We start from the raw sequence: 26,737 nt of genomic DNA, 5'->3' as shown, positions 1-26,737 counted from the left end.
ATGTCATGCAGAGCTAGCAGAGTGCACGCGCACACACATACACACACACACACTCTCTCTCTCTCTGAAATGGCACAGCAATGGGATGAAGATGGCTTCTGCACCTGTGAGCTGGAAGTCATCACCTGTTCCACTGTGGCAGTTGGCCTGGTCATCATCACACTCGTCCACTGGGTTCCCGTTGGGAGTGGTTGGTCCGGCTGTAGGTGCTGAAACAAGATCCAAGGATTATTATCTCACACCTTCGAAATGGATTCTCAAGCCTCCAGCTGTTGGATCGGCTAACGCTTTGGCAGAAAACTTTCATCTATGGTAAGAAAACCAGGCACCCTGTTTGCCTCTCTTTCAGGAGCTCAATGTACTTGGATTCTGCAGAATGGATCAGAGATTCTTTTTTTTTTTTTTTGGTATTTGATTCATATCTGCTGGGTAGAGTTGGCTGCCTTAGCATTTTAGACATGCTTATCTACATAAACATCCCTTTTCTGAAAAGCCCTTGAATTCTGGCTGGCTATTTCATTCCCGACCCTGGAGTTGAGAGGTTTGATGAGGGAGATTTTGCCTCAACGGTTTTTCTTCTTTCATTTCCAAGGTGCTGGAGAACTCACTTGTCATGAATTCTTTTACATTCGTAGTATTAACTAAGTTTGCTAAGTTTATATTATATTTTCTCCCCCCCCAAGGGAGTCTCAATATTCACAGTTAGTACAATATTACTCTTTTTTAAGAGTCATTCCATTTCTGTGTTAAGGAGCTTCTCAAGCTGGGAACCCTCTCGCCAAAGCAGGTGTCTGAGAGAAGCTGTCTCAGATATCCTAGGGTCATTTTACCTGAACTCTCCTGGGATTGCATTCCTCTGCTGGCAGGTAGTCCCCTATCATTGAATTTGTAGTTGAAAAGTAGCCAACGTTAATCAAAGACTGCTTTTGAAGTCTTTTAAATTTAGTTGGGTCTATATATTTTTTTTTTCTCTCAGTCTGTTACTCATTTTTGCGATCTGTTTAATATTTTACAGTTTTCGGCATTACATTTCACTTTACGAGATTTGAGATAATGTACGGTTCTCTTGATGTCTGAGAACCAGACAAGATGCTGGTGGGGGGGTGAGGGGAGGAAGGGGTTGAAGAGAAGGGGCTGCTCTCTCATCGCTTCTGGCTGGGAGGAGGCAATAACTTGCTTTCTCAATGAAAATTGGACACTGTTTGTTACACTGCTTATGACAAATGGAGAAACACAGCTGAGTTTCCACTTGTTTAACTGGTCAGCTATACACACCAATAATCAGAAGGAAATCCGTGTGCACGGATAGTGTGCACACCCACTGAGACGTGCAATCTAGACTTGGTCAAATGCAAACACACACCTTCTGCCCTCACTGTATGAGCAGACTTTTCTCCAGCAATTGGAGAGTTGCCTTCCCTAAGTTCTCCCTGCTCTTGATAATGTGCTACTTTTAAGTATCTTAAGCTCCCCGTTCATTTTGCTGACCTCGCTGCATTCCTTATGGTGTTTATAAAGGCAGACTTCCACGTTGAAAGTGGCCCTGGGCAGTGCCTACGTTCCACGGAGAAAAGTACTGAAGAGAATGCTTTGTCTGCTCTAACTTTACCATTTGAAAATAGATTAGCTTTTGTAGATCTCTCAATGGTCTCTCTCTCCCTCTTTTTCTTTCTTTTTTTTTTTGGTGAGACTGAGTCTCACTGTGCCCTCAGCAGAGTGCAGTGGCATCATCCCACCTCACTGCAACCTCAGACTCCGGGGCTCTGAGATCCTGCTGCCTCAGCCTCCTGAGTCGCCGGGACTACAGGTGCATACCCAGCTGTGTTTATTTATTTTTAGTTTTTTTAATTTTTTTGTGGAGACAGGGGTCTCACCCTTGTTCAGACAAGTCTCAAACTCCTGAGCTCAAGCAATCCTCTTGCCTCAGCCTCCCGCGGTGCACAGGTGTGAACCACTGCGCCTGGCTTTAATTGTTTCTTAAATACAGTAGAAGTGCTAGTTTAAAATCGGATGGGTACACATAGAAGGCTGGACTTTAGCCTCTTTCTGTATCTTTTTAGGTGTCTCCTGTTGCCACAAGGCACAGAGTACATATTTAATAAAGGCCTGATAATCGATTTAAGATAGAAGAAACACACTCCTTTTCACCAGTGGTGTTAAAAAGCTTTGACGTTCCTTTCCCTGGATGCTGGTTTCACATACACAGCTCGAGGCAACTTCCTCACTTCTCAGAGCGCTTGGAAACATCTGGAGGCAAATCCCTTCACCCACAGTTTCTACCTCACCACAGAGTTGACACTGGCAAGCTGCCACCAGGCTCAGCCTTTTCCACCATGGATTCATTCCACCTCCTAAATCAGAGCTGGCTTCCAGAACCCAGGCTCAAGACCTGCCTTAGCAGCAGACGCCCTTTTCTAGCTGATGGCATTTCTCAGCAAATCAAATGAATGCATCCACGCTTTGTGCAGTCTGCCCATCCCTCTTTTTTTTTTTTTTTTTTTGGCATCGTTGCCAAAGCCCTGGCACATGGTCATTCTTGGTCTGTGTTGATAGCAATTGGATAATTTAGGAGTCCAGGACATGACTACAGACACGAAAACAACCACCCAGTAAAGAATGGGGGATAATGGTGTGCTTTCAAATAAACACAGGGGAAAGGAGCCATGAATTATTCATCCAGGACTGTGGTGACTGATAGCTGAAGACTTCGCAGTGCATGAGAAAAGTTGTATGGGTGTTTAATGGGCTCAGGAGTGTAATTACACTGGGGTAGTTCAAACACAATTTGAAAACTGTAAGAAGGTGATATTAAAAACAGCAGTCTTCAGAACTATTACGAGCATAAAGGCTCTATTGATTAACATCTGGATGTCAACTATAGGGGTCCTTTGAGCCAGCCCGGAGAGGACCTCTATGGAGATAGAGAAGCTGGTATAAGTAACCCATGGATGCTTAAATCTAAGGCTGATGGGAATTCCAGGGCATGACAATATTCAGTAGTAGAATAACCAACTCAAAACATTTCTCTCATTCATGATGTGTTAAAAGAGAGTGCAGAGCTGAGGTCAATGTGTGAACCGAATTTGTGCAGCATACGACCTTCATGGAATAATCTAAGTATCTGTCGTTAGCTTCCTCAGATGGACTCACTGTATTTTCATACACATCATCTCATGTGTCATCCTGTTCTCTCTGCAGCAGTGTAAGAAATTCATCCAAGAATGGGTGGAGGGAGGGGGATTTGAGGGTTCACTTCTGTGGTTTATCCTACAAGGGTACAAGTAAATCTTTCTAAGAGTAGAATATGAACGTTTTAACACCATAACTAAGAAAACGACATGAAGGCTATGTTAACCAGTTTGATGGAAGTGTTTCGGATTGTGTGTGAAAACACCACACTGTGCCCCAGAAGTGCATTAATATACACAGTTACCATTCAATAAAAAAAAAATGAAATTCATCCAAGATAACGCGTCTTGATGCCTTGGTCTATCAAATGCTGCCTCCTGCCACTATGAGATGATATTCAACACTGCAGACACAAGCTGGATCAGACACAGACCCCTGAACGATATTCAAAAAGGCAAAGGAATTCGTGGTTGCTAGGAGCTGGTGGGAGGAGAAAGAGGATTGATTACTTGCTTACGGGGTACAGGGTTTGGCTTTATGGAAATATTCTGGCAATTATTGGTGATTGTCCAACTAAATGGCGAATGTACTAAATGCTACTAAGTTGTTCACCTTAAAAAGGTAAAATTTTTGTTATGTGAATTTTTCCTTAATAAATTATTATTGTTATTATTATTGAGACAGAGTCTCACTATGGTGCCCTCCATAGAGTGCTATGGCGTCACAGCTCACAGCAACCTCAACCTCTTGGGCTTAAGCGATTCTCTTGCCTCAGCCTCCCACATAACTGGGACTACAGGCGTCGGCAACAATGCCTGGCTATTTTTTGTTGCAGTTGTCATTGTTGTTAGGTTTGAACCCACCAGCCTTGGTGTATGTGTCTGGCGCCATAACCACTGTGCTACAGGTGCCTAGCCCTTAATAAATTATTTAAAAAAAAGAAAAGTCAATAGAGACTCCCCTTACCCCACCAAAAAAAGAGAGAGAAAGACAATCGCATGGAATTGAAGATGAGTCACACAAATAAGCGAGACAAAAGTCCAATCATGGCAGGCGTCAGAGCATGGCGCCACACTGTAGGGCAGGCTGGGAGACACAGGGTCACAGGGTAGGTGGTGGGGACAGGGAGGGAAGGGTGGCAATTTGCAACAGCATCATCAGGGGGGCACAAATGCACGAAAAAGGAAATGAACAAACCAAGTAGGGAACGAGAAGGGACTCTGCAAAGTGTAATTACCTTCGACTTCACAGCCCAGCAGCTCCATTCTCAGCCCGAGCCCGCCGTGAGTGGCTCTCTCGGGGTAGATTCTGATGAATCGTGTGGAAAGAGGTGGAAAAGTCCGCAGTTCAGGTGTGTCGTAGTTGTTGTTGCCCTCAAAAGACTGTGGAGCATGAAAAACACAGGCCATTAAGACACACACACACATAGACAGAGAAGATAAGACCTCTCTTTCATTAGTTGTTTATTCCCCCTCCGTCACCGCTCTTAATAGTTTAGAGAAATGGGCCTCGTTCCATCCCTTGGTAAATGGCTGACATTGTTTTCACAGATGAGAAGGAAGAAACAATGAAACCTTCTCTGAGAAGTGACAGGTGCCATTTCTAAGACACTTCTGCGTATACACTCAGGCTCTACTGGGAGCTGAGGATTTGATGAGACCTATTTCTAAATGACATGGTGATACCCCTTGGGGCAGGGATACTTTTATCACCTCCTTGAGGTGGAGGAAGATAGGAAGAGAACTTGCCATTTTTTCTAGCGCGTCCACATATGTAACAGACATACGTTTTTAAGAAATACTCCTGTTACATTCTCTGAAACGAGAGAGTCCTCATTTTGCTGAAACTTGGCCTTCTAGAAGAGGGAGGAATTACACTTCTGAAGTAGGAGATAGTAGCTTTAACGCAGTACAAAGGCTGTTTATTCAAGAACTTGGGTTATTCCAAACCATTGAAATTACTGTTTACTTAAGAAGTATCACCAGTTGGAGTCATTTGTAGATAAAAGACCTTCTTGGGTCAGGAAAGTACCAAGGGTCCTGACGGTTCAGTAATGTCCTGGTTGAACTGCATGCAGGATGACCCAGCACCTCTTTTGAAGTGTGTTCCCAGTTTGAAGTCACTGTGACACTTTTCAGGAGTGCAGGGCCACCCATTGCCACTCTGCTGTTGAATAATATCATTTCCCTTTTTCCTTTGACAGGAAGGTCAACATCCTTGAGTGGAACCATAAGAAAATGGAGCAAAGACTAGGACTGTTTTCTTTTTCAAGAAATGGATAAGCCTTACTATATCTTCTCCAAAACCCATTCTTTTTAAAAATAAACTGTCTTTAAAATTTTTTTAACCACAATTTCTTCCCTCTCCTTTCCTGCCTTTCCTCTTTTTTTTTTTTTTTTTCCAGATGGAGTCTTTCTGTGTCAACCAAACTCCTGGGCTCAAGGGATCCTCCAGCCTCAGCCTCCCAGGCAGCTGGGACTATAGACACATGTACCACCATTCCTGGCTCTGACACCATTCTTAATGCAATCCAGGGGGGAAAAGGGGAGGAGAATTAGAAAAATAAAACAGTGGCTCAGCACCCCTAGCACAGTGGTTATGGCACCTGCCACATACACCGAAGCTGGCGGTTTTGAACCCAGCCTGGGCCAGCTAAGCAACTGCCAAGTGCAATGACAACTACAACAGAAAAATAGCTGGGCATAATGGCTGGTGCTAGCTACGAGTAGTAGTCCCAGCTACTTTGGAGGCTGAGGCAAGAGAATTGCTTAAGCCCAAGAGTGTGACGTTGCTACGAGCTATGACGCCACGGCACTCTACTGAGGGTAACACAGTGAGACTCTGTCTCAAAAAAAAGAACGTTTTGTCATTGGGAATGTCCTTTTTTATATATATCAAATATTGTATGTAAGGCATTGTTCTAAGTGTTTAAAATACATTAACTCAGCTCAGCGCTTGTAGCTCAAGTGCCTAAGGTGCCAGACACATATACTGGAGCTGGCAGGTTCAAATCCACCCCAGGTCTGCCAAACAACAATGACAACTACAACCAAAAAATAGCTGAGCTTTGTGGTGGGTGCCTGTAATACCAGCTACTTGGGAGTCTGAGGCAAGAGAATCGCTTAAGCCCAAGAGTTTGAGGTTGCTGTGAGGTGTGATGCCACGATACTCTACCCAGGGCGACAGCTTGAGACTCTGCCTCAAAAAAAAAAAAAAAATACATTGACTCATTTAATCCTCAAAATAATTCCATGAAATAAATTCTAGTATTATCTTGCATTTACAAATGAAGAACTGAGGCACAAAGCAGCCAAATAATTTGCCATGGCCACAAAACCAGTAAGTGGTAGAGCCAGGGTTTAAATCTAGGCAGTCTTTTAAAATTTTCTTTCTTTCTTTCATTCCTTCTCTTCCTCCCTCCTTCTCTTTCTTTCCTCTCTCTTTCTCTTTCTTTCTGCCTCCCTCCCTCTCTCTCTCTCTCCTTCCTTCCTTTTTTTTTTTTTAATAGAGTCTTGCTCTGTTGCCTTGACTCGAGTGCAGTGGCATCAACATAGCTCACAGCAACCTCAAACTCCCAGGTTCAAGCAATCCTCCTGCTTCAGCCTCCTCAGTAACTAGGGCTACAGCTGGGTGCCACTATGCCTGGCTAATTTTTTCTATTATTTTTGATAGAGATGGAGTCTCAGCCTTCCTCAGACTAATTCTGAACTCCTGAGCTTAAGTGATTCTCCCACCTTGGCCTCCCAGTGTACTAGGATTACAGGCATCAGCCACTATACCTGGCTTTTTTTATTATGATTTTTATAATATTTAGTAGAGAAGAGGGGGTCTCACGATGTTGCTTAGGCTGGTCTTGAACTTCTGACCTCAAGTGATCCTCCTGCCTTGGCCTCCCAAAGTGCTGGGATGACAGGTGTGAGCCACTGAGCCAGGTAAACTTAAGTGGTTTTAACTGGTGCCCTTCACCAAATCATCTAGTTGAGTCCCCTCTTTTTTACAGGTGAAAACACCATGATCCAAGACCATCTGTGCCAAAAGCCATACATTCAGTTTCATTAATTTGTCTTGCAAATGGGGCTAGTAGGTAGATCAGATGGGGTGGCTGGGTGGAGACACATAAACCAGCCAAAAATAGGCTCATTCAGTGGGGATATGTCATAACAAAGTAATAATAGAAGCATGTGGAGTGAAGACAGACAGGTTGGGTAGGTTGTAAGAGAACCTGGGGGTTCTGAGTTCTGGAGGGAAATTAACTGGCCTTTTCCAAGTGAGAAAAGCCTCCATCCAAGTACTTCAAACTGCATTGCTAAGTGAGACCTGCCTCTTCCAATCAAAGTATCCTTCTATTTTTTTTTTTTTATCAAGAGTAAATTCACTATTGGGGTTCTGCACTCCTGATAGAACTGCAATTGCTGGCAGTAATTGAGAATTTGACATATATTATTGTTAGGCCCAATTAAGTTGTTGTCAGTAAGATGCTAATTATAATGAAAATACCATTACTACACATGCAAGTTCTGTCTATTTAACATAGCTCCAAAGATCACAGCAGAAAAGCATTTATATGTATGGCATCCCAGGCTCGTCTCTGAATTTTAACTTGAGCAAAGAATTAATGCAAAGTAAATACATCATGAGAGCCGTCGGTGGTGAGCCGGGAAGAATATTAGCAATGAAAACCCATATGGAACTCGGCTAACTTTGATAGCATAAGCTTGCTTATGAATTCTCTTTGTGGTCTGTTGCTAATTATGTTTTAAAAAGATGAGAGCTTTGGGTGTCTCGATTTTCTATCCGTTTCTGAAAAGTCTAGTTAAGAGACTCTGATAGAGCTTGTCCATCATGCACTATTTTGGGATAGGGCGTGAATATAGGGGAGACCAAATTCTCTTTTTACTTTTACATGAAAGGTACGTGGGGTTCTAAACAGGTAACGTTCATTTGTAAAATTAAATACGGCTTTTTTTTTAAGCTATCCTTATCCAAGGTGTCCATAAAGTTCCAATGCAATTTTTAAGTTCCGTGCAATTTTTAATGGCGTGCTATTTTCAATTGCACAGGAACTTTATGGCCACCCTATATAATTAAAAAAAAAAAAAATCCGCTGCTCTAAAAGGAAAGGTTTCACCAGTTTCCTTTCTCCTCTTAGAGATTTTACGTCCGCAGAAAGGTGTGTTTTGGACCACAGATTAGGCTGTATAGCAGCGGTTCTCAACCTGTGGGTGGTGACCCCTTTTGAACAATGAAAATACATTGCGGCATTAGGGAGATTGAGAACCACGACTCTATATCAACCATTTAGAAGCTTTACGGCTTGCAGTGTCACAGGAAGATGATGATGACGGAACGGATCATATTTGAGGCATTAACCCTAACGCATTCAAGCGGTCTTGGAGTGAGTAGTCTGTTACAGCTGAAAACATGTGGAGGCTTCCCGGGGAACTCTCTACTCCATTCACAATACAGTGATGGCTTCGGACTTGACTGCAGACAACAGAGGGGGGGAGAAACAGACGATGCGCCCTATCAGAAGCATATGGCGATTTGTTTTCTCTCTCTCTCCGAACCCTAGTGTTGAAGAACATGTCACACCAGCACAGGCTGCCACGGCAGCAGCAGGAAGTTGTTGATTTGCAACATATTCACACTTTCTCATGCAGTCACGGGGAGGAAACACTCCCTGCTCTCAGACGAGATCAGCTCAGAAGGGAACTCTGGTTTCTGGTGTACTTTTTCTTTCCCCCAAACAGGAGGGACAGATGTAAAAAAGGAAAACGAATGGACGGGGCAAAGAAGGTGGCTGCACACAGAAATACAAGATGAAAAATGGTTTAGGAAAAGCAAGTGGAGGAGGGGAGACCCAGAGGGAGAGATTCCCCCATAGGCCTTTCCAAGAGCATTGCACCTGTCGCCCTGTGGGCGGTCGGCTGCTCTGGGGCTGACCTGTAGCCCTTGGGGGACAGGGCTATCTCCTTGGAGCCTCACATCTGGACAGAGTGGGAGCTGGAGGCCTGTAACGCCTCTGGCCTGAGTCACTATTTTAAACCATCTGAGTATTCCTACACTTCCTTAGAGTGGGAGTGAGGATAATAAATGAACTAAAATCTTTTTTGCAAGAGGAGTAGGTCCAAGGCAAAGCAGGGATGGAATATCTAAGACTGGAAGGCCAACTGTGTTGGTGTGAGGTATCATCAGCTCAATACAATTCCCTCACTGCCTGTAGAGACTAAACTGCTGATTGTGGTGGGTTGTTCCTTATCTGAATCCTAAACCGGCTTCTGGGCCACCCTGCACAGTCTCTGGACATCCTTTCCAAATTGGTTTTGTGTGCTCAGGAAATGCAAATGATTTTGCCATCAGCCTAAATAAACCATAATCGCTAAGGGAGATCTGACTGGTAACAAAAATTACACTATATAGGCTGGGCACAGTGGCTCACGCCTGTCATCCTTGCACTCTGGTAGACTGAGGCAGGTAAATTGTCAGAGCTTAGGAGTTCGAGACCAGCCTGAGCAAGAGTGAGACCCCATCTCTACTAAAAATAGGAAAACTAGGTGGGTGCCTATAGTCCCAGCTACTCAGGAGGCAAGGGATTGCTTGGGTCTAAGAGTTTGAGGTTGCTGTGAGCTATGACACAAGGGCACTCTACCCAGGGTGACAGAGTCTCATTAAAAAACAAACAAACAAAGAAAACCACATAGCATATATTTTGGTGGCTGTTGGAATATTTCTTTCTTTTCACTGCCTTATCAAAGAGACCAGCTGCATTCTAAAAGGCTTCAGTGCATTTAAATATACTTAAGAAACAGTCACAATAGCTAAAAGGTGGAAGCAACCCAAGTGTCCATGAACAAGAAGAATGCACAGACAAATGGCGGCCTATGCAAACAAGGGAATATTATCTGGCCTTGAAAAGCATGGGAATTCTAACACGTGCTACAACACAGATGGTCCTTGAAGACATTATGCAAAGTGACATAAAGCATTCACAAAAGGACAAATACCACATGAGGATCCTAAAGCAGTTGAATTCATAGGAACAGAAAGCAGAAGGGTGGTCACCAGAGCCTGGGGCTGGTGAGTGGGAGTTGCTCCTCAGTGGGTATCAACATCAGTTTGCAATAGCAGAAAGTTCTAGATGTTGATTGCACAACAACATGACCATACTTAACACAACTGAGAACTGGACAGTTAAAAAGGTTGAGATAATCGATTTTATATTACATGTACTTTACCCGAATTAAAAATTTAAAAACATGCTCATGCCTGTAATCCCAGCACTTTGAGAGGCTGAGGCGGGAGGATTGCTTGAGGCCAGGAGTTCGAGGCCTGCTTGAGCAACAAAGGGAGACAGCTGTTTCTGGCGATGTGTACACCTAGCTACTGGGAAGACTGAAGCAGGAGGATTGCTTGAGCCTGGGAGTTCAAGGTTGCATTGAGCTGTGATTGCACCACTGCACTCCAGTCTGAGCAAGACAGAGTAAGACCTTGTCTCAAAACAGACAGACAGACAACCCACAAACACAAACACTTAAATGAGGGGTGGTGAGAGAGAGGGAAAGAGAGGACCCAAATGGCAAGAATAGCATGCCACCTTTGTCTATCCACTCCGATCACCTCCACCTTTTAGCTGCTGTGAATACTGCTCAAGTGTATTTCATATGCATTGAAGACTTTTAGAATGCAGCTCGTCTCTTCATAGTCCAGTGAAAAGAAAAAAATATTCCAACATTCACTAAAATATATGGTATAATTTTTTTTTTTTTTTGAGACAAGAGTCTCACTCTTTCATCCTGGGTAGAGGTCCCTGGCATCATAACTCTCCTCTCAGCAACCTCAAACTCTTGGGCTCATGCAATCCCCTTGCCTCAGCCTTCTGAGTAGCTGGGGCTACAGGTTCCTGCCACATAGGCCTGGCTGGTTTTTCTATTACTAGTAGAGAGGGTCTGAAGCCTCGCTGGGCTGTGCGCTCAGCCCAGGCCATCACCCTCAGGGCTGCCCTGTCCCCTGTCTGTCTGCTGAGCTATCCATCCATCCCCACATGGAGGGAAAGGAGACCAGCAACGCAGTTTTCCCCATGTTATTCCAGACATCACTTTCCGCGTAGTAGATGGGCTGGGGGGAAGGGGCCTTCCTGACACCATCACACACGTCCTCTGATCTCACAGTTGGACGGAAATGGGAATCAGCACTTCCTCAGGAAAACACCTCTACTCAAGTCTAGGCTGCTGGGCGCGCCTTCCACGCAGCGCGGCCTCACCTTGGCCTTGCGTTTGCTGTCATCCATGATCATCTTCCAGTCCGAGCCGTTGTTGCTGTACCCGATCTTGAACTTGCGCATGAACACCTTGTTCTCGCGGTGCTTCCCGCCCTGAATGATGAGGCCGCGGACGATCTTCTCCTCCCCGAGGTCCACTTGCAGCCACTCGTTGTTGTACGGGTGCGGGCTGGGGGGCAGCGCCCAGCCGGAGCGACTGGTCACCAGGCGAATGTTCTCGGGCATCCAGTTTCTGTCCGCCTGGTTCGAGGCTGTGATCTGGGAGTCAGAAATGAGTCCAGACACCATGCCCAGCATTCCAGAGCAGGGGTAATCTAGGAGATGGGAGGAAATCCATAAGGTGAAATGATTTTCTGGGAGACTCCATGCTTAGAAAGCAAATACAACACACTTATGAATAAAGGCATGGTGTTAAATGCATTCGTATGACATTTTAGATTTCTGGATTCTTTTAGGTTCTTTCTTTCTTTTTTTTTTTTTTGAGACATCTCACTCTGTTGCCCTGGATAGAGCGCCCTGGCTTCATAACTCATGGCAACCTTAAACTCCTGGGCTCAAGCCATCCTCTTATCCCAGCCTCCGGAGTGACTGGGACCACAGGCACTTGCCAGCAAGCTGGGCTAGGGTTTTTTGACTTTTAATAGACACGAGTTCTCTTTTGCTCAGGCTGGTCTCCAGCTCCTGAACTCAAGCAATCCACCTGCCTTGGCCTCAGAGTGCTAGTGGATTCTTTTACATTAATCTATAGTCGCCCCTTTCTCAAACCTTTCTCTTGCTTGTTCAGAATTCCTTTCTCTACGTCTCCATCCCAGTAGAAGATATCTTCAGTAAGAACATGCACAACCCTCCCCCCTCTGGAATTTTTTCAAGTTTAATGTTAAATTATTAATATCCCCATCTCTCTGGTAACCAGAAGTTACCCCCACATCAAGTACAGGCCCTGTCCGAAAGAAGGTCACAGTTTATGACAGGTTGGAGATAATGTAAAAAAAAAAAAAAAAATCAATTCAAGAGCAAGAAAGTTGCTAAAACAAAGGTAAAAAGACAGTGATTTGGAGGTAAAAGGAAAGAAAATATGTGACTTTGCCTGGAAAGGCAAGAAGGGACTTCCCAGGGGGAGGTGGCATCTGGATTGAGTGTCGAAGGACAGTGCCATCTTCTCCCCACCCTGACTTTTAGTTGAATTAGGGACTTTCCATATGAAGGTCTCATTGTATGCTCAAAGTACCACATCCAGGTTAAGACAGCCCTTTCCCCTTGACACTGAATCCTTTTACTGAACCCGGTATTTTATTTATTTCTATTTTTATATTTTTGTTTTCAGACTGGTCTCAGTCACCAGGCTGGAGCACAGTGTGATAATAGCTCACTGTACCCTCACTCCTGGGCTCAAATGATCCTCCTACCTCAGCCTCCCAAGTAGGGGGACTACAAGTGCTCATTACGATGCCTGGCTAGCTTTTTTTTTTTTTTTTTTTGGTAGAGATGGGATCTTGCTATGTTGTCCAGCCTGATCTAGAACTCCTGGCCTCAGTGATTCTCCCACCTTGGCCTCCTGAACCCTATATTTCAATTGGTGGCATCTCCAATCAACTAGTTCCCACCTATTCATCTTGTCTTTCCCTAGTTTCCATTCTGTTTATACTGCCAAATCCTGGCATGTTTTTATAAAAAACAAAACAAAACAAAACCCTTAGGCTTGCCTTTCCAGTTCCCTTTATTTAGGGCATCATTGTGATATGAACATCCATGGCCAGGGTATTACTTTGGTTGGGCCTCCCAGACCCTGGTCTCAAATCTCCAGTACACTAACTTTTGTGTAACTTTTCATAACACACTTGTTTTTTTGTTTGTTTTTGGTTTTTTGCTGTGTCATCCTCATGCTCAAAAATCTCCCATTGCTGAGTAAAGGAGGCCAGACAAGAAAGGACAAATATTGTCCAATTCCAATGATATAAGCTTCCTACAATAGTTATATTCATAGGCACAGAAAGCAGAATGGTGCTTGCCAGGGCAGGAGTGGGGGGTGGGGAGGGGGCAGGGAGGGAGGAGACCTCAGAGCTAGTGTTTGATGGGTACAGAGTTTCAGTTTAAGATGATGAAAAACTTCTGGAAATGGATAGTGGTGATGGCTGTACAACAGTGCAGTCACACCGTACACTTAAAAACCATTGAAGTGGCACATTCTACGTTGTGTATATTTTACCATATTAATAAAGAAGAGAGATCTTTTAAAAAATCTACCATGGCTCTCCATGAATTATAGGAATATATAAACAATCTCTATCTGGATTTCAAGATCCTCATTTTGCTTTCACCCCATTATCTAATTTTATTTCCTATTATTGACAATATAGTCTAGTTAATCTATTTTCTTCTTATACACTCCGTATGTGCCGTATAGAACCCAGATCGGTTGACGATTCTTTGTCTCACAGCCGCAGCTAAATTAGCAGACGCTGGAAGGGAATGGGCATCATTCTATTTTCTAAAGCATCCCAGATGGCTTCTGAGTACAACAAGAGCCTCGATGGTTGATTGAACTGATTGGTGACTTAGTAGCAAAATGTCCAATTATTCCCCTTTCAAAATCGCACATCTCAATCGCGGACACGCATCCAGGGATAATAACTATTTTTCTCTGAAACAACTCCATGCTGCATGATATAAAAAAAAGTAGTCTAAAAACATGACCACCTTGAGTGAAAGGCATTCTTATGCTGCAATTAACTACTGCCATGTGAGCTGTATTTCATTCATACTAGTTTTGAGTCTGGGGCCTCATGAAGTGTATGTAACTCACACGTCTCTTGACCTACAACACTGTGGCCCCAAGGATAAAGAGTTAATTATACAGATATACTTTCCACAGGGGTCGGGCAGTTCAGGTCATTTTAATTCTTATCTCAAACATTCAGTGCCTGCTTGCCTAGGAATTGTGCATGCGTTTTTCAACCCGGCGTGCAAAGCCTCCTGTATCATGTCCTTTCAAAGCCTCTCCTCGCTCACCACTTTTGCTGGAACATTCCCTCACCACTGGAGACAGGGAGGCTTTCTTTTATTCTATCCCGTTCACGGGGCTTTCTTCATCATCTACCCAGTGATTTTCAACCAGTGTGCCATGAGAGGATCTTAGGTAGCCCGTGAAAATTTAAAAAGATCATTAATTTTAATTATTTTCAAAAGGAGATCAAAGCACAGTAAGTATATTATTTATTTTACTTTTTCTTTTTCCCTTTTTTTTTTTGAGACAAAGTCTCACTTGATTACCCTCGGTAGAATGCTGTGGCATCATAGCTCACAGCAACTTCAAACTCTTGGGCTCAAGCTATTCCTGTGCCTCAGTTTCCTGAGTAGTTGGGAGTATAAGTGCCTGCTGCAACATCTGGCTATATTTTTAGAGATGGGGTGTCACTCTTGCTCTGGCCGGTCTCGAACTCTGGAGCTCAAGCAATCCAAGCAATCCACCTGCCTCGGCCTCCCAGAGCGCGCGGCACCTAGCTATTTTACTCTTTTTCTTGATCAGTGTAATTTAAGTGTGCCATGGAAGTTTAACCATAGGTTTAATTGTGCCATGAGATTACGGCACTCTACTGAGGGAGACAAAATGAGACTGTGTCTCAAAAGAAAAAAAAAAAAAGCTTAAAAACAGTACTCTACCCATCCCACCCTCTGAACTGTTTAAAATCTTGACCTATGCTAACAAACATTTGAAACAATGCTCATTATCCCTGATCATCAGAGAAATGCAAATCAAAACCACCCTGAGATTTCACCTAACCTCAGTGAGACTAGCTCACATCACAAAGTCTCAAAGCTGCAGATGCGGGTGTGGATGTGGAGAGAAGGGAACACTTTTACCCTGCTAGTGGGAATGCAAACTAATACAGTCTTTTTGGAAGGAAGTATGAAGAATCCTCAAAGACCTCTAATTAGACCTCCCATTTGATCCTGCAATCCTATTACTGGGTATCTACCGAGAAAAAAAAAATCATTTTACCATAAGGACATTTGCACTAGACTGTTTATCACAGCTCAATTTACAATCGCCAAAATGTGGAAACAGCCTAAATGCCCGCTGACCCAGGAATGGATTAACAAGCTGTGGTATATGTGTACCATGGAATACTATTCAGCCATTACAAAAGACAGAGACTTTACATCTTTTGTATTAGCCTGGATGGAGGTGAAGCACATTCTTCTTAGTGAAGTATCACAAGAATGGAGAAGCAAGAATCCAATGTATTCAATTCTCATATGAAGCCACTAGACCATCGAATACATACTCACATAAGGGAAAAAAATTCAATTCAAAATGGGGGTGCGGGGGAACAAGGGAGCAGAGATGGGGGAGGACAGAGGGGGACGGGTGTGCTCCCACTTAATGGGCACCATGTTAGGGTGTATGGCACAACTCTTGGGGGCGGGACACACATATAAGAGGGACGCTACCTAACAAATGCAAACATTGTAACCTAACTCTTTGTGCCCTCAAATTAACCTGAAACAATTATAAAAATAAAAACATGGATAAAGACATGAAAAGAGAAATGAATAAAGGCAAAGGTGCTTATGAAAGCCTCCATCTTCCAAGATTGTCCTATCAAAAAAAAAAAAAATCTCAACCTATGTTCAGGCCATGCCCCTTCTCATCTCCGTAAATGGACACAGGGACTCTTTACAACACTTGGTCTTTATTTCTTGTGTGTGGCTCAAATTCAGTTCTGTGGATTGCTGCTCTTTCCCACCCAAGATTTTTCACTTCTTTGAAAACATGAACCAAGCCATATTTTCCTTTGTTTGGGGTGACTCCTCCTTCCCTGTTTTATACATAGTATTTGCTCAACAAATATTTGTTGAATGAATCAACTGCATACGAGACAAGGCAGCTGTCATTTTCTCAAGTGCCCTTTCCTGGAATTCAGCCACCAAATTGGCTCCAGGCTGGGATCTGGCAACCATGAGTACACTCAATGGGGATTAAAAAAAAAGATTTATGAAAACTGTTATACGGAGGGACTATGAAACCCTCATGTTAAATATAGAAGTCCCATTTTTATTTTGGCCACTGCGGTCATACCTTCCTGATTCAACACCAGCTTTTATAAAGGCGATGTTTAGCTGGTAATGGGGACCAGATGTTACCATGTGGAGGAAAACATCATTAGCTTGGATATTATAAAGAGAGCAGAACTGTCACCAGATTAATGCCCTCTGTCTAGTGCAGAGCTGGCTGGGTGACAGCTTACGGATCTGCAAACCCAGTGGTGCCCAACTCCCATCCAGCCAACATGTCCACAGTGCAATTAGACTGCTTTTTCCTTTCATAAGTCTGCTTCATCTAAAAAAGAAACCAATAAGGCGGCACCTGTGGCTCAAAAGGGTAGGGTGCCAGCCCTATATGCTGGAAGTGACGGGTTCAATCCCAGTTCCGGCCAAAAAAAAAAAAAAAGAAACCAATAGAGAGGTACCTTGATTTGCCTTTTATTGAGAACTCTGTAACCCATTTTTAACAATGACAAGGAGAACAATTATGCTAACAATGAATTTGAGGTTTGAATGAGATGCTCCTTGCCAACTCTATTTTTCTGTAACAGGCGGCCTCAGATGTGGTGTAGCCTGGCTACAGGTCAACCCCTCTGGAAATAGTGTTGCCAGATTTAGCAGACCAGCAGACAACAAAACCAGATACAGGATGCTCAGCCAAATTAGAATTTCAGAGAAACAAGGAAAAAGATTTTAGTATAAGTATATCCCAAATATTGCATGGGACATACTTACATCGAAACATACATCTGTGGTTTATCTGCATCAAATTTAGCTGGACATTCTGTAATTTACTTGGCAACCTTGTTTGGAAACCTTAAAACCAATTCTGGAGGGGAGGCAGAAATGGGTTCTGGGATGGGGGACTGAGGTGGTTACTTTCAGTGATGTTATTTTAGAGTAACATCTCTGTGCTCAACTTTCATGGAAAACCTGAGAGATGGTAAATCCAATATGCAGCTAACCAATTTTCAAAGAATGGGAAGTAAGAGCTGAATTTGGTAGGTGACCCTGAATGAAAATTATTTAATCTTTCCTTGATGATTCAGAAAGTACCTTTGGATCTTATCTATGTGAATTCTGATTGACTCAGAAGGACAAGGATATACGCATTTCAGGTATAGACTTCCGTTTAACTAACAGATAGCAGAGTTTGTAGTGTGTTCTTGTGTATTAAACACTAACCTTCCAACACGATCTTCACCAATTTCCATCTTTGCCAAAATGATAAAGCCTGCTTTGTCAAAATGACAAAAATGTTCCTTCCTCCATCACCTACCATCACCTATATAGCAAAACGACGCTCCCCAATCTGCCTTTCTTTATATCTCTATTAGGGTGACAACCATCATATACTCTGAATTTTCCAGGATTACTATATTTCTAAAAAAAATTCCTTTTGGGGGGGTATTTGCTCCTTGATTCAGGAAAAAAATAATATCTGAATATAAAAATCAGGTTAAAATTGGGGGCTCTCTTTGATTTGGAAGTCAAGTGATGCATTCACATGGTAACCTTGAATTTGGTAGGGTTCCAGACCGAGTTAGAACTTGACTACTTAACAGGAGAGAGGGAAAATGATTTGAGGTCCAGCACTTGTTTGTCGAAGGCATGGGTAGGCCGGGTGCAGTGGCTCATGCCTGTAATCCTAGCACTCTGGGAGGCTGAGGCAGGTGGATTGCTTGAGCAAGGGAGTTCGAGATCACCCTAAGCATCAGCAAAACCCTGTCTCTACTAAAAATAGAAAAACCAGCCAGGCATTGTGATGGGCACCTGTAGTCCCAGCTACTCAGGAGGTTGAGGCAAGAGGACCACTTGAGCCCAGGAGTTTAAGGTTGCTGTGAGCTATGACGCCATGGCACTTTATACAAGGGAACAAGTGAGACTCTGTCTCAAAAAAAAAAAAAGTAGGGGTAGAAATACAATTCATTAATTCCAGAATAACTACAGAGCCCTTGTTTCACTGCGGGCATACGAAACACAATAGGAAATAAGGCAAACAGGGGCCCTGCTCTCAGGGACCTGCAGGGATAATTCAATCCTTTTTTTCTATCATTCATCTCCAATCTGACGTCACCATGGCTTCAAAAAGAAGAAAATTATCTGCTTCTGGTAACCCAGAAGAAAACACTGATATCATTGTCTTCTAAGAGGCTCTGTTCACGGGGGCTTAGAGTAGGTTCAATTTACTGAGTACCACATGCTTGCGGGTACTATTCAGTGAGCCCTTACCCTAAGCCTGGTGTGTTACGAATATTTTTTCATTACAGCTGCATTAAGTGAGTCTTACAGACAAGGAAATGGCGGTCAGAGGAACTCAAGACATGTCTCTGTCATGTCAAATATTCACTAAGTGGACAGTCCCAGCCTGGAGAAGTGTGTACACCTTCTATCCGTGTGGACACGAGGGCCTTTCTAAAAAGCTGCCCAGGTCAATTATTTGGAGATTACAGCCTTACTAGACAGAAAGTGTTTAGAAGTATGGTTAGGGTCGTGGTTAAAAGATTAGCACGCCAAGCCTAAAAGCAACACCTTATTTGAAAAATAGCTCCTTACAATAATTATAAAATAAAAGTCATAAAAGACTGTATATGAAAATAATATAATATGCTATTTCATAGATCTGTGTTTAAATAACTAGGCCATTGATCCTGTTTTTAAAAAATATCCAACGAATAATTGGCCTTCTTTACTCACATTCCTAGAATTTTCTCTCAGGGAAATCCTTGTGAAAATGAAAATGGACAGTTTGAGTTTCAATAAGTATTTTATCCAGCTAAAATGATGTGACATAACCATCCACGAGGCTGGAAATTCAAAGTTCAGACTAACATATTTTGGAGTCTTTATGAAGTTTGTCTCATTTTTCTTTTTTAAAAATATTCTGACATGAGATAAGGCCAGAAATTTCCACCCTGATCCCAAATGGCCTTGTTTGATGAATTTAATGGGTAGCATCTCATATTTGTAATGCTTTGAAAATGACCTAGAACTTTCTGTAATTTAACTACTAATCCAAAAAAAAAAAAAAAAAAAACCAAAAACCCCAAGGATATATCTAACTTCCATCGTCCTTTCTTAATCTAAAACCCTCCCCACCCAATTTCTCCCTCCAAGCCTTGAACTTTCTGAGTCTTAGATCCTCTAACAATAAACACGCCTGTCTCTGGGATAGAAATAAATACAATTTTAGTAAAAATAAAATCAGATGTCAGCTTTTATTTCCCAGGATGGACTCCACTGCAAACAAATAAGGTAGTCCCCTCCCTTTCATCAGCTCTTCTCCAAATTGCTTATAGTTTCATGGAAAACTGCCATGGTGATGTTTTTTTTCCTTCCCAAATCAGCATTTTCTCCTCTAAAAATAATTCTATGAAAGAGGATAAACATAAAAATGGAATGAAGAAATAAATGCCCTGTGGACATATACTAACATGATATTAAAAGGCAGTGTGCTGACTTTTAGAAGTTGTTCACTTTTAATTGCTTCTCAGTGACTCAGTCTATCGATTCTGTCTTCCAACTTGGAAGCTCACCGTGAAGATTGCATTGCACTGGTGTTTCGGTGGTTGCTTTTGCAAGGAAAGCTTTGCAATGTATTTACTTAAATGGAAAGGAATTCTCATATGACTGGTATGTGCCTTTGAGTACAGAATAGCATACCAGAAAAATCAATGGCCGAGCAACAGTAGCACTTATCACCATGGAAACACAGTAAGGGTAACAGTCTGGATGATCTTTGTAGTTCCAGCTCTTTCCCCACCTGGCCTATTTTTTTCAGTCATTTAATCCTACAGTACCTCAACCTTCTTCATCTTTCAAATGGGTATAATCCATGTGCCGATTCCACATTTATCAGAGACTTTTAAAGTCCTGTTGATGTTTGAAACGACACAAGAAAAAATGAGAAACTTGTATGCTTTGGTTTCTAATTTTAGTACATTCATTCAATAAAAAATAAACATAGCCGGAGACAAAACCTAGGAGAAAGTTGTCAGGGTAGTTAGTGGGTAAAAGGAGATGGTTTAATAAACTTCTTAGCTACACCATATCAAGTCACCTCTATGGTCCAAAATTAAACAGATAAAGTGGATAGAGGACATTTTATGCAACGGTTATTTATTTTTAATCTCCTAAGTGGCCGTCTGTGTGCCTTGCACCCAGGAAGCAGAGAGGAAAGGCATGATTTTTGCCTTTGAAGAGCTTACAGTCTAGAGGAAAAGGTAACACTCAATGCATCCCTGCCTCAGGTCAGAATGTGCTAAAGGCTTTGGACCCATTATCCCTGCTGTCCTCAATCCCCAGGCTGAGGACCAGCATCAGTCTGTTAGGAACTGGGCCACACAGCAGGAAGCGGTTGGCAGGTGACCGGAAAGCTTCATTGGTATTTATAGCCGCCCCCCATCACTCACATCACCCCCTGAGCTCCGCCTCCTGTCACATCCGTGGTGGCACTAGGTTCTCTTAGGGCCATGAACCCTACTGTAAGGTGTGCGTGCGAGGGATCTAGGCTGTGTGCTTCCTTTGAGAATCTAATGCCTGATGATCAGAGGTGGAGCTGAGGTGGTGATGCTAGCCCTGGAACCATCTAGTTGCTCAGGAAAACAAGCTCAGGGCTCCCACTGATTCTGCAGTATGGTGAGGTGTATAATTACTTTGTTACATACTACAATGTAGCAATAATAAAAATAAAGTGCATAATTAATGTAATGTGCTTGAATCATCACAAAACCATCCCCCCTGCTCCCGTGGAGAAATTGTCTTCCACGAAACCTATCCCTGGTGCCAAAAGCATTGGGGACCAATGCATTATCCTAGCCATTATTACAACTGGCCTGTGCAGAAGTATGTGCCTTTATGGCTATGTTCCAGGTGAGATAACCAAGGCTTTAAAAGATAAATACGTTATCAAAAAAAAAAAAAAAGTAGGCTAGTGAGTAGAAAGGTAGAATTTAAACTCTGATTTGCCCAAGTCCAAAATACCTGTTGTTAATTATCAAGCAAGAATGACCACACTGATGCAAAATGACTCTCCCTGTATCTACATAAAGCAAAAGAGGGCAGCCTTCACGCTGGAGCTCACCTGTTATCCTGCAACCATAAACTTCAAATCTCAGCGAGATGCCAGTTTCCCAAGTCATAGGTTTGATTCGGACAAATCGAGTTAATAGGGGTTTGGGGAAAACTCCCAACACGACGTCTGTGGGGTTGGTGTTTCCCTGAAAGACCTGCGTGGAAAAAGAAAGGGCCTTGTATTAGCAGAATTTTGGGATGGAAAAAGAAATCCAAAAATGTGTTTTCACAAACATTATTTGCAATTTCAGCCTGGTCTACCAAGGCTGATGTGGCATGAATAACTTAATATGTTATCTTTACAAATGATGGCCATCAGAGAGGCCAGATGCGGCTGGCTCACACCTATAATCCTCACGCTCTGGGAGGGCAAGGCAGGTGGATTGCTTAAGCTCGGGAGTTTGAGACCCTCCGGAGCAAGAGGGAGACCCAGTCTCTACTAAAAATAGAAGAGCTAGCCAGGCAGAGTGGTGCATGCCTATAACCCCAGCTACTCAGGAGGCTGAGGCAGGAGGATCACTTGAGCCCAAGCCTGTGAGGTTGCTGTGAGCTATGATGACACCGTGGCACTCTAGCCTGGGTGACATAGTGAGACTCTGACTCAAAAAAATAAAATGAAATAAACTAATGAAAATTTAAAAAAGATGGCCATCGGAAAGAATCGTGTCCACTATAGAATGTCCTAGTCATTTCTTCGATGTTCTGAGGCTAGAATCTCTAAAAGCATTACTGCAAGGATGACGTTTATTAAGGAATATATGCCATTATCTAAAAAGCTGGGACATCCTTAACTTTATCAGGAGACCTTCAGAAGGCTGCAGATGTGCCACGGGAACGCTCAGGATTTTACTTTCTCAAGACCCCGCAGAAGGAATGCTTCTCGGCGTTCAGGGTAGGGCCTGGCTTTTTGCAATTTTAGGTTATCTTCCCAGATACAGCACTAGGTCAGGTCAGCTTTCTCCCTTCTAACGCTATTCCTTGACAGAAGATCTTATCCTTGACAGTAATTCATGACTTCAATCCTTTTTTGGTTATTGGTAAAATTACATTTTCATGGCGCAGGTCAAAACTGAGTTTTAAATGACTTTTAACTGAAAAGCAAGCTCTTCCAGGGCGTCTGTGTAGTTTTATTTTATTTTATATTTATTTATTTTTATTATTATTATTTTTTTAGACAGAGTCTCACTATGTCGCCCTGGGTAGAGTGCTGTGGCTTCACAGCAACCTCAAACTCTCGGGCTTAAACGATTCTCCTGCCTCAGCCTCCCAAGTAGCTGGGACTACAGGTGCCCGCCACATGTCTGGCTATTTTTTGGTTGTAGTTGTCATTGTTTGGCGGGCCTGGGCTGGATTCAGACAAATGAAGCCATTTTAGTGCAAGAAAGGTAAGGCAAGGGCCAGGCATGCGTCACTTTCCCATGGTTATCCACTGGGCTCACTCTGTCTGCACGTGGGCCTCCAGGAGCGTCCTCTAGTAAGATCCCTGAGGAGTGGAGAGTATTTGTAGTCACTGAACACGCCAGCCTCCCCTTTCCTGAATTTAGCATCCGCTCTGGTTGGGAACAGCCCTTGTGGCAGAGACATTCATGAGTTCTGTGCCTTGTGCATGTCACTCTCCCCTTTGCACAGCCAGGTCAGATCCCAGCTCCTCCTCTCAGGTTGTGTGACTAGAGCATTCCTGGGCATGTTGGGGGCATAGAGGTTCCTCCCCGCCTTTCCAGGTAAGTGCATAACTGTGGTTTTCTGAAGCTTCCTCGTCCCCCTGGGAGAAAGGGCTTATAAGAAAAAATCAGGCTGGTGTTTTTATTTCATTGAGTTGAAGGGGCCTGAGCAACTGGAGGTGGTCAAAGGCTTTACAGAGTCTCTTGCTGGCCTGATTCCTCTCCCGAGACGATTTAATATCCTCATTTATCCCAGCCTGGGAGGCCCTTTCGATTTCTGTCTTACTTCAGCATCTGTCTCTGGGAAATGAACTGCGTGGGGGACATTTTTGTGTGACGAAGAAGAAAGGGAAGCGTCCAGAGGGGCCTGAGCCCCCAGGAACGGCGCCCTCCTTACGGAGTCAAGTTCACGTCTGTCCGAGGGCCACCTGAGGTCTGAGAAGAGCTGCGTGCTCTGGTGCAGGTGGAGGGGTGCGTAGTTGGCACGGAGGGGGGCTGTGTGCTTGCCGAGAGCCATGTGAGCGTGCACACTCTTCCCAGCTGTAGACGGGGTTGCTGGAGTTGTTACTGGTCGCATGCTGCCCTCTCTGAGGCCCGGCCAGTGCTCCCCAAGGGAAGAAAGAGAGCAGAGCAAAGTGGCTGAGCCCCAAAGTGCAGAGAAAAGCAGGGCGGGCACCTAAATTAGCTAGATTCCTGCTGGATGTTTCGATTTTTTTAGATTCAATTAAAGGGCTCAGATAGATGCCAAGACTTTATCTCTGCTGAAGCCTCACGTACTCTGTCTGCCTCCTTCCCTGGAAGCCCTAGTGGGTGCCAGGGAGTTCCCGGTGGGGAGAGAGGGTGGTACACACTGTCATACACCCCTGGGAATCTGTGTGTGCTCTCTGGCAGCCCCTGCTGGGTCACATAAACAACCAGCAGGCGACTGGGACATTTTGAAGAAGCAGCATTTATTATATAACAAAATGACTTGAAGATCCAGGGTCAGTTCTCCCCACTCTCCTGGGTTCATCTGTTGCTGGGTGTGTCCTCAGCAAGAGTGGGGTTTTGCTTGTTTGAAACGAAAGTGTGGCTTCAAAAGTCTACTCCCAAAGCAGGAGAACTCGTGAAACTCAGGGTCAAAAGCGACTTGCTTCATTTTCCTAAAAGCAGAGACCAGAAGGGCTTTTTCCTTCCCCAGATGGAGAACTGGTTTCATGTCCTCTAAGGCTAGACAGCGGCCTTGAACTTGACTGCCTGTAGAGTTTTCCTCCCACAGAGCAGATGTCTCCCTGTATCTGCTTCCACTTTGCCTGCCCTAAGTGAGAGTGAGGGTTTTGCCGCTAATCAAAGGGAATTAATAGCTCTTCTCTTGCCTGGCACACGGGAGGCGCTTCTCAGTTCCAAGCCCAGAAGGAGGAAAATCAAGTATGCGTGTATGCCCCAAAGAGAGACAAGGGCATGTTAATTGGCCTCTTCCCAAACCCAATCTTTGCAAGTTACCTAGCTCTTTGCTACGATCCTCACCAATTTTCTGTTTTACTCGCCCTCCAGGGCAAGCTTTTAATTTTAGGGACACGGTGAGTATGAATCCTCAGAAACCTTTTGATTAGTAAATCAGAGCAAGTACAACTTCAAATAAACAGGCTGGCTGAGAGAAATAGCTCTGTTCCAAACGATTTAGGGCTGAGCGCCCAGGGACACGGCGCAGTCTGCGCTGCCTCCCTGGTTGAACGCGGAGAGGAGGTAGCATGTTATTTGTGTGATCTCGGGGAACACAGCGAAATACCTTTAGTTCTATTGGTTTTTACAAGAAGTGGCCAAACACACTTGTAAATGAGTTTGCCAGCCACAGACAGTAGATGAAAAGATGTTTTCTAAAACTGGCCCATTACAGAAATAGTCTCTGAAAGAGAAGGAAGAATTGGAGGAGAAAAAAACAAGAACACCTCAAATTCCTGAAGTTCTAAGAGGACAGAGTTGATCCTATGAATAATCCGTGTCCCTGTGGGAGGCTTAAAGTGATTCTTGAGTCTTCATTTGGCCTATATTGACTTTTCTTGGAAACATCCCTATAATTTCATCTTGGCTTCTGGATCTGAGAACATGAGATCCCTTGGTCAGATTTAAACCTCTTAACTGCACTTTTCATTTTAAGTCAATTCCAAAAGAGACCAGGCCAGACAGAAAGTTCCCACTCCCAGATAAAACAAGTAAAAATGGATCATGCATTCGAAAGGCTAGGAGGGTTTTGCCGATAAAACCCTCCTAGTTGGTTGGCTGTGGGGGGGGGGGGGTGGCAGTCAACTTACGACAGGCTTATTTGCTTCTTTGATGGTGATCCAGTCTTCCCCATTGGAGCTAATCTCTATCCTGTAAGTCTTGACGTAGTATTTCTTCTTGGTTTCCTTGGAAATGGCACCCTGTGTTCCGACAGCTGTGACAAAACGCAAGAGGCCCAAGTCCACCTGCAGGATAATCACCACAATGTGGTTAGTCAGCCATCCCGGTACCACTGTAACCTGGAGCACCTTTTCCTGTGGGCTTCAGGCTATAATTTTTATTCACCTGGGACCCAAAGGGCCTCATTCCATCTGGTGTCAGCAGCCCCTGCCTCCCCATTCCTTTCCTTCTAAAGAAAAGGCCAGCATAGGCAGATGAGGCTGACTCTTCTTATTAGGACAAAGACCAGAAAGTTACTATTCTCATTGTTGTAGCCAAGATTGCTTGAGCCTTGGTACAAAAGAGAAAACTGGGTTCAAAATCATGTCATATTTCTCCAGAGATCAAACATGCTGCCCAACAGCACATTAATATATGTCATTTTACAAAGAGAAAATCTAGACAAACAAAATAAACTCACACTCTGGAGAGATCTGGACTAAATTCACGTCTAACATGATCCTATTTCCTTATGATTTTTTTTTTTGAGACAGTCTTACTTTATCATCCTCTGTAGAGTGCTGTAGCATCACAGCTCACAGCAACCTCCAACTCCTGGGCTTAGGCGATTCTCTTGCCTCAGCCTTCCGAGTAGATGGGACTATAGGCGCCCACCACAATGCCTGGCTATTTTTTGTTGCAGTTTGACTGGGGCTAGGTTTGAACCCACCACTCATAGTATATGGGGCCAGCACCCTACACACTGAGCCACAGGCACCATCTCATTTCCTGATCATTTTTTATTTTTATTTATTCATTTTGGGAGACAGAGTGTTAGTCACCCTCTGTAGAGCGCTGTGGCATCATTGCTCACAGCAACCTCAAATTCTTGGGTTCATGCGATTCTCTTGCCTTAGCTGTCCAAGTAGCTGGGACTCTGGGCATCCACTACAATGCCTGGCTACTTTTTAGAGATGGAGTCTTGCTGTTGCTCAGGCTGCTCTTGAACTTCTGAGCTCGAGCAATCCACCCATCTCGGCCTCCCAGAGTGCTAGGATTACAGGTGTCACCCATCTCGCCCGGCCTTCCTGATCACTTTTTTAGCAGCATCCTGCCTCCTTCTGAATAAAATGCAGACTGAAATAATACTGATTTTCTTTCTTTCTTTTTCTTCTTCTGTTTTTTTTTG

General features: G+C 43.7%; 1 protein-coding gene across 3 annotated transcripts in view; it reads right to left on the bottom strand.

The window, feature by feature from the left end:
- The window catches only part of NRP1 (neuropilin 1), a 162,461-nt gene that overhangs the window by 24,151 nt on the left and 111,573 nt on the right, over window positions 1-26,737 (bottom strand). For 2 of the 3 annotated variants that reach the window (XM_003786716.3, XM_003786717.3), the window contains exons 7-11: window positions 25,479-25,634; window positions 21,537-21,681; window positions 11,390-11,721; window positions 4,367-4,511; window positions 105-209 (exon numbers count right to left, since the gene is read on the bottom strand). In XM_003786716.3, the coding sequence (XP_003786764.1) occupies window positions 105-209; window positions 4,367-4,511; window positions 11,390-11,721; window positions 21,537-21,681; window positions 25,479-25,634 (883 nt within the window). The remainder of the gene's footprint in view (window positions 1-104; window positions 210-4,366; window positions 4,512-11,389; window positions 11,722-21,536; window positions 21,682-25,478; window positions 25,635-26,737) is intronic. The other variant, XM_012803355.2, reaches the window with a different exon arrangement.

The sequence above is a fragment of the Otolemur garnettii genome, unplaced genomic scaffold (genome assembly GCF_000181295.1).
Source record: "Otolemur garnettii isolate 467f Iridium unplaced genomic scaffold, OtoGar3 scaffold00019, whole genome shotgun sequence".
Classification (NCBI taxonomy): Eukaryota; Metazoa; Chordata; class Mammalia; order Primates; family Galagidae; genus Otolemur; species Otolemur garnettii.
The sequence above is the reverse complement of the archived record's forward strand: the minus strand, read 5'-3'. Positions and strand labels throughout refer to the sequence as shown.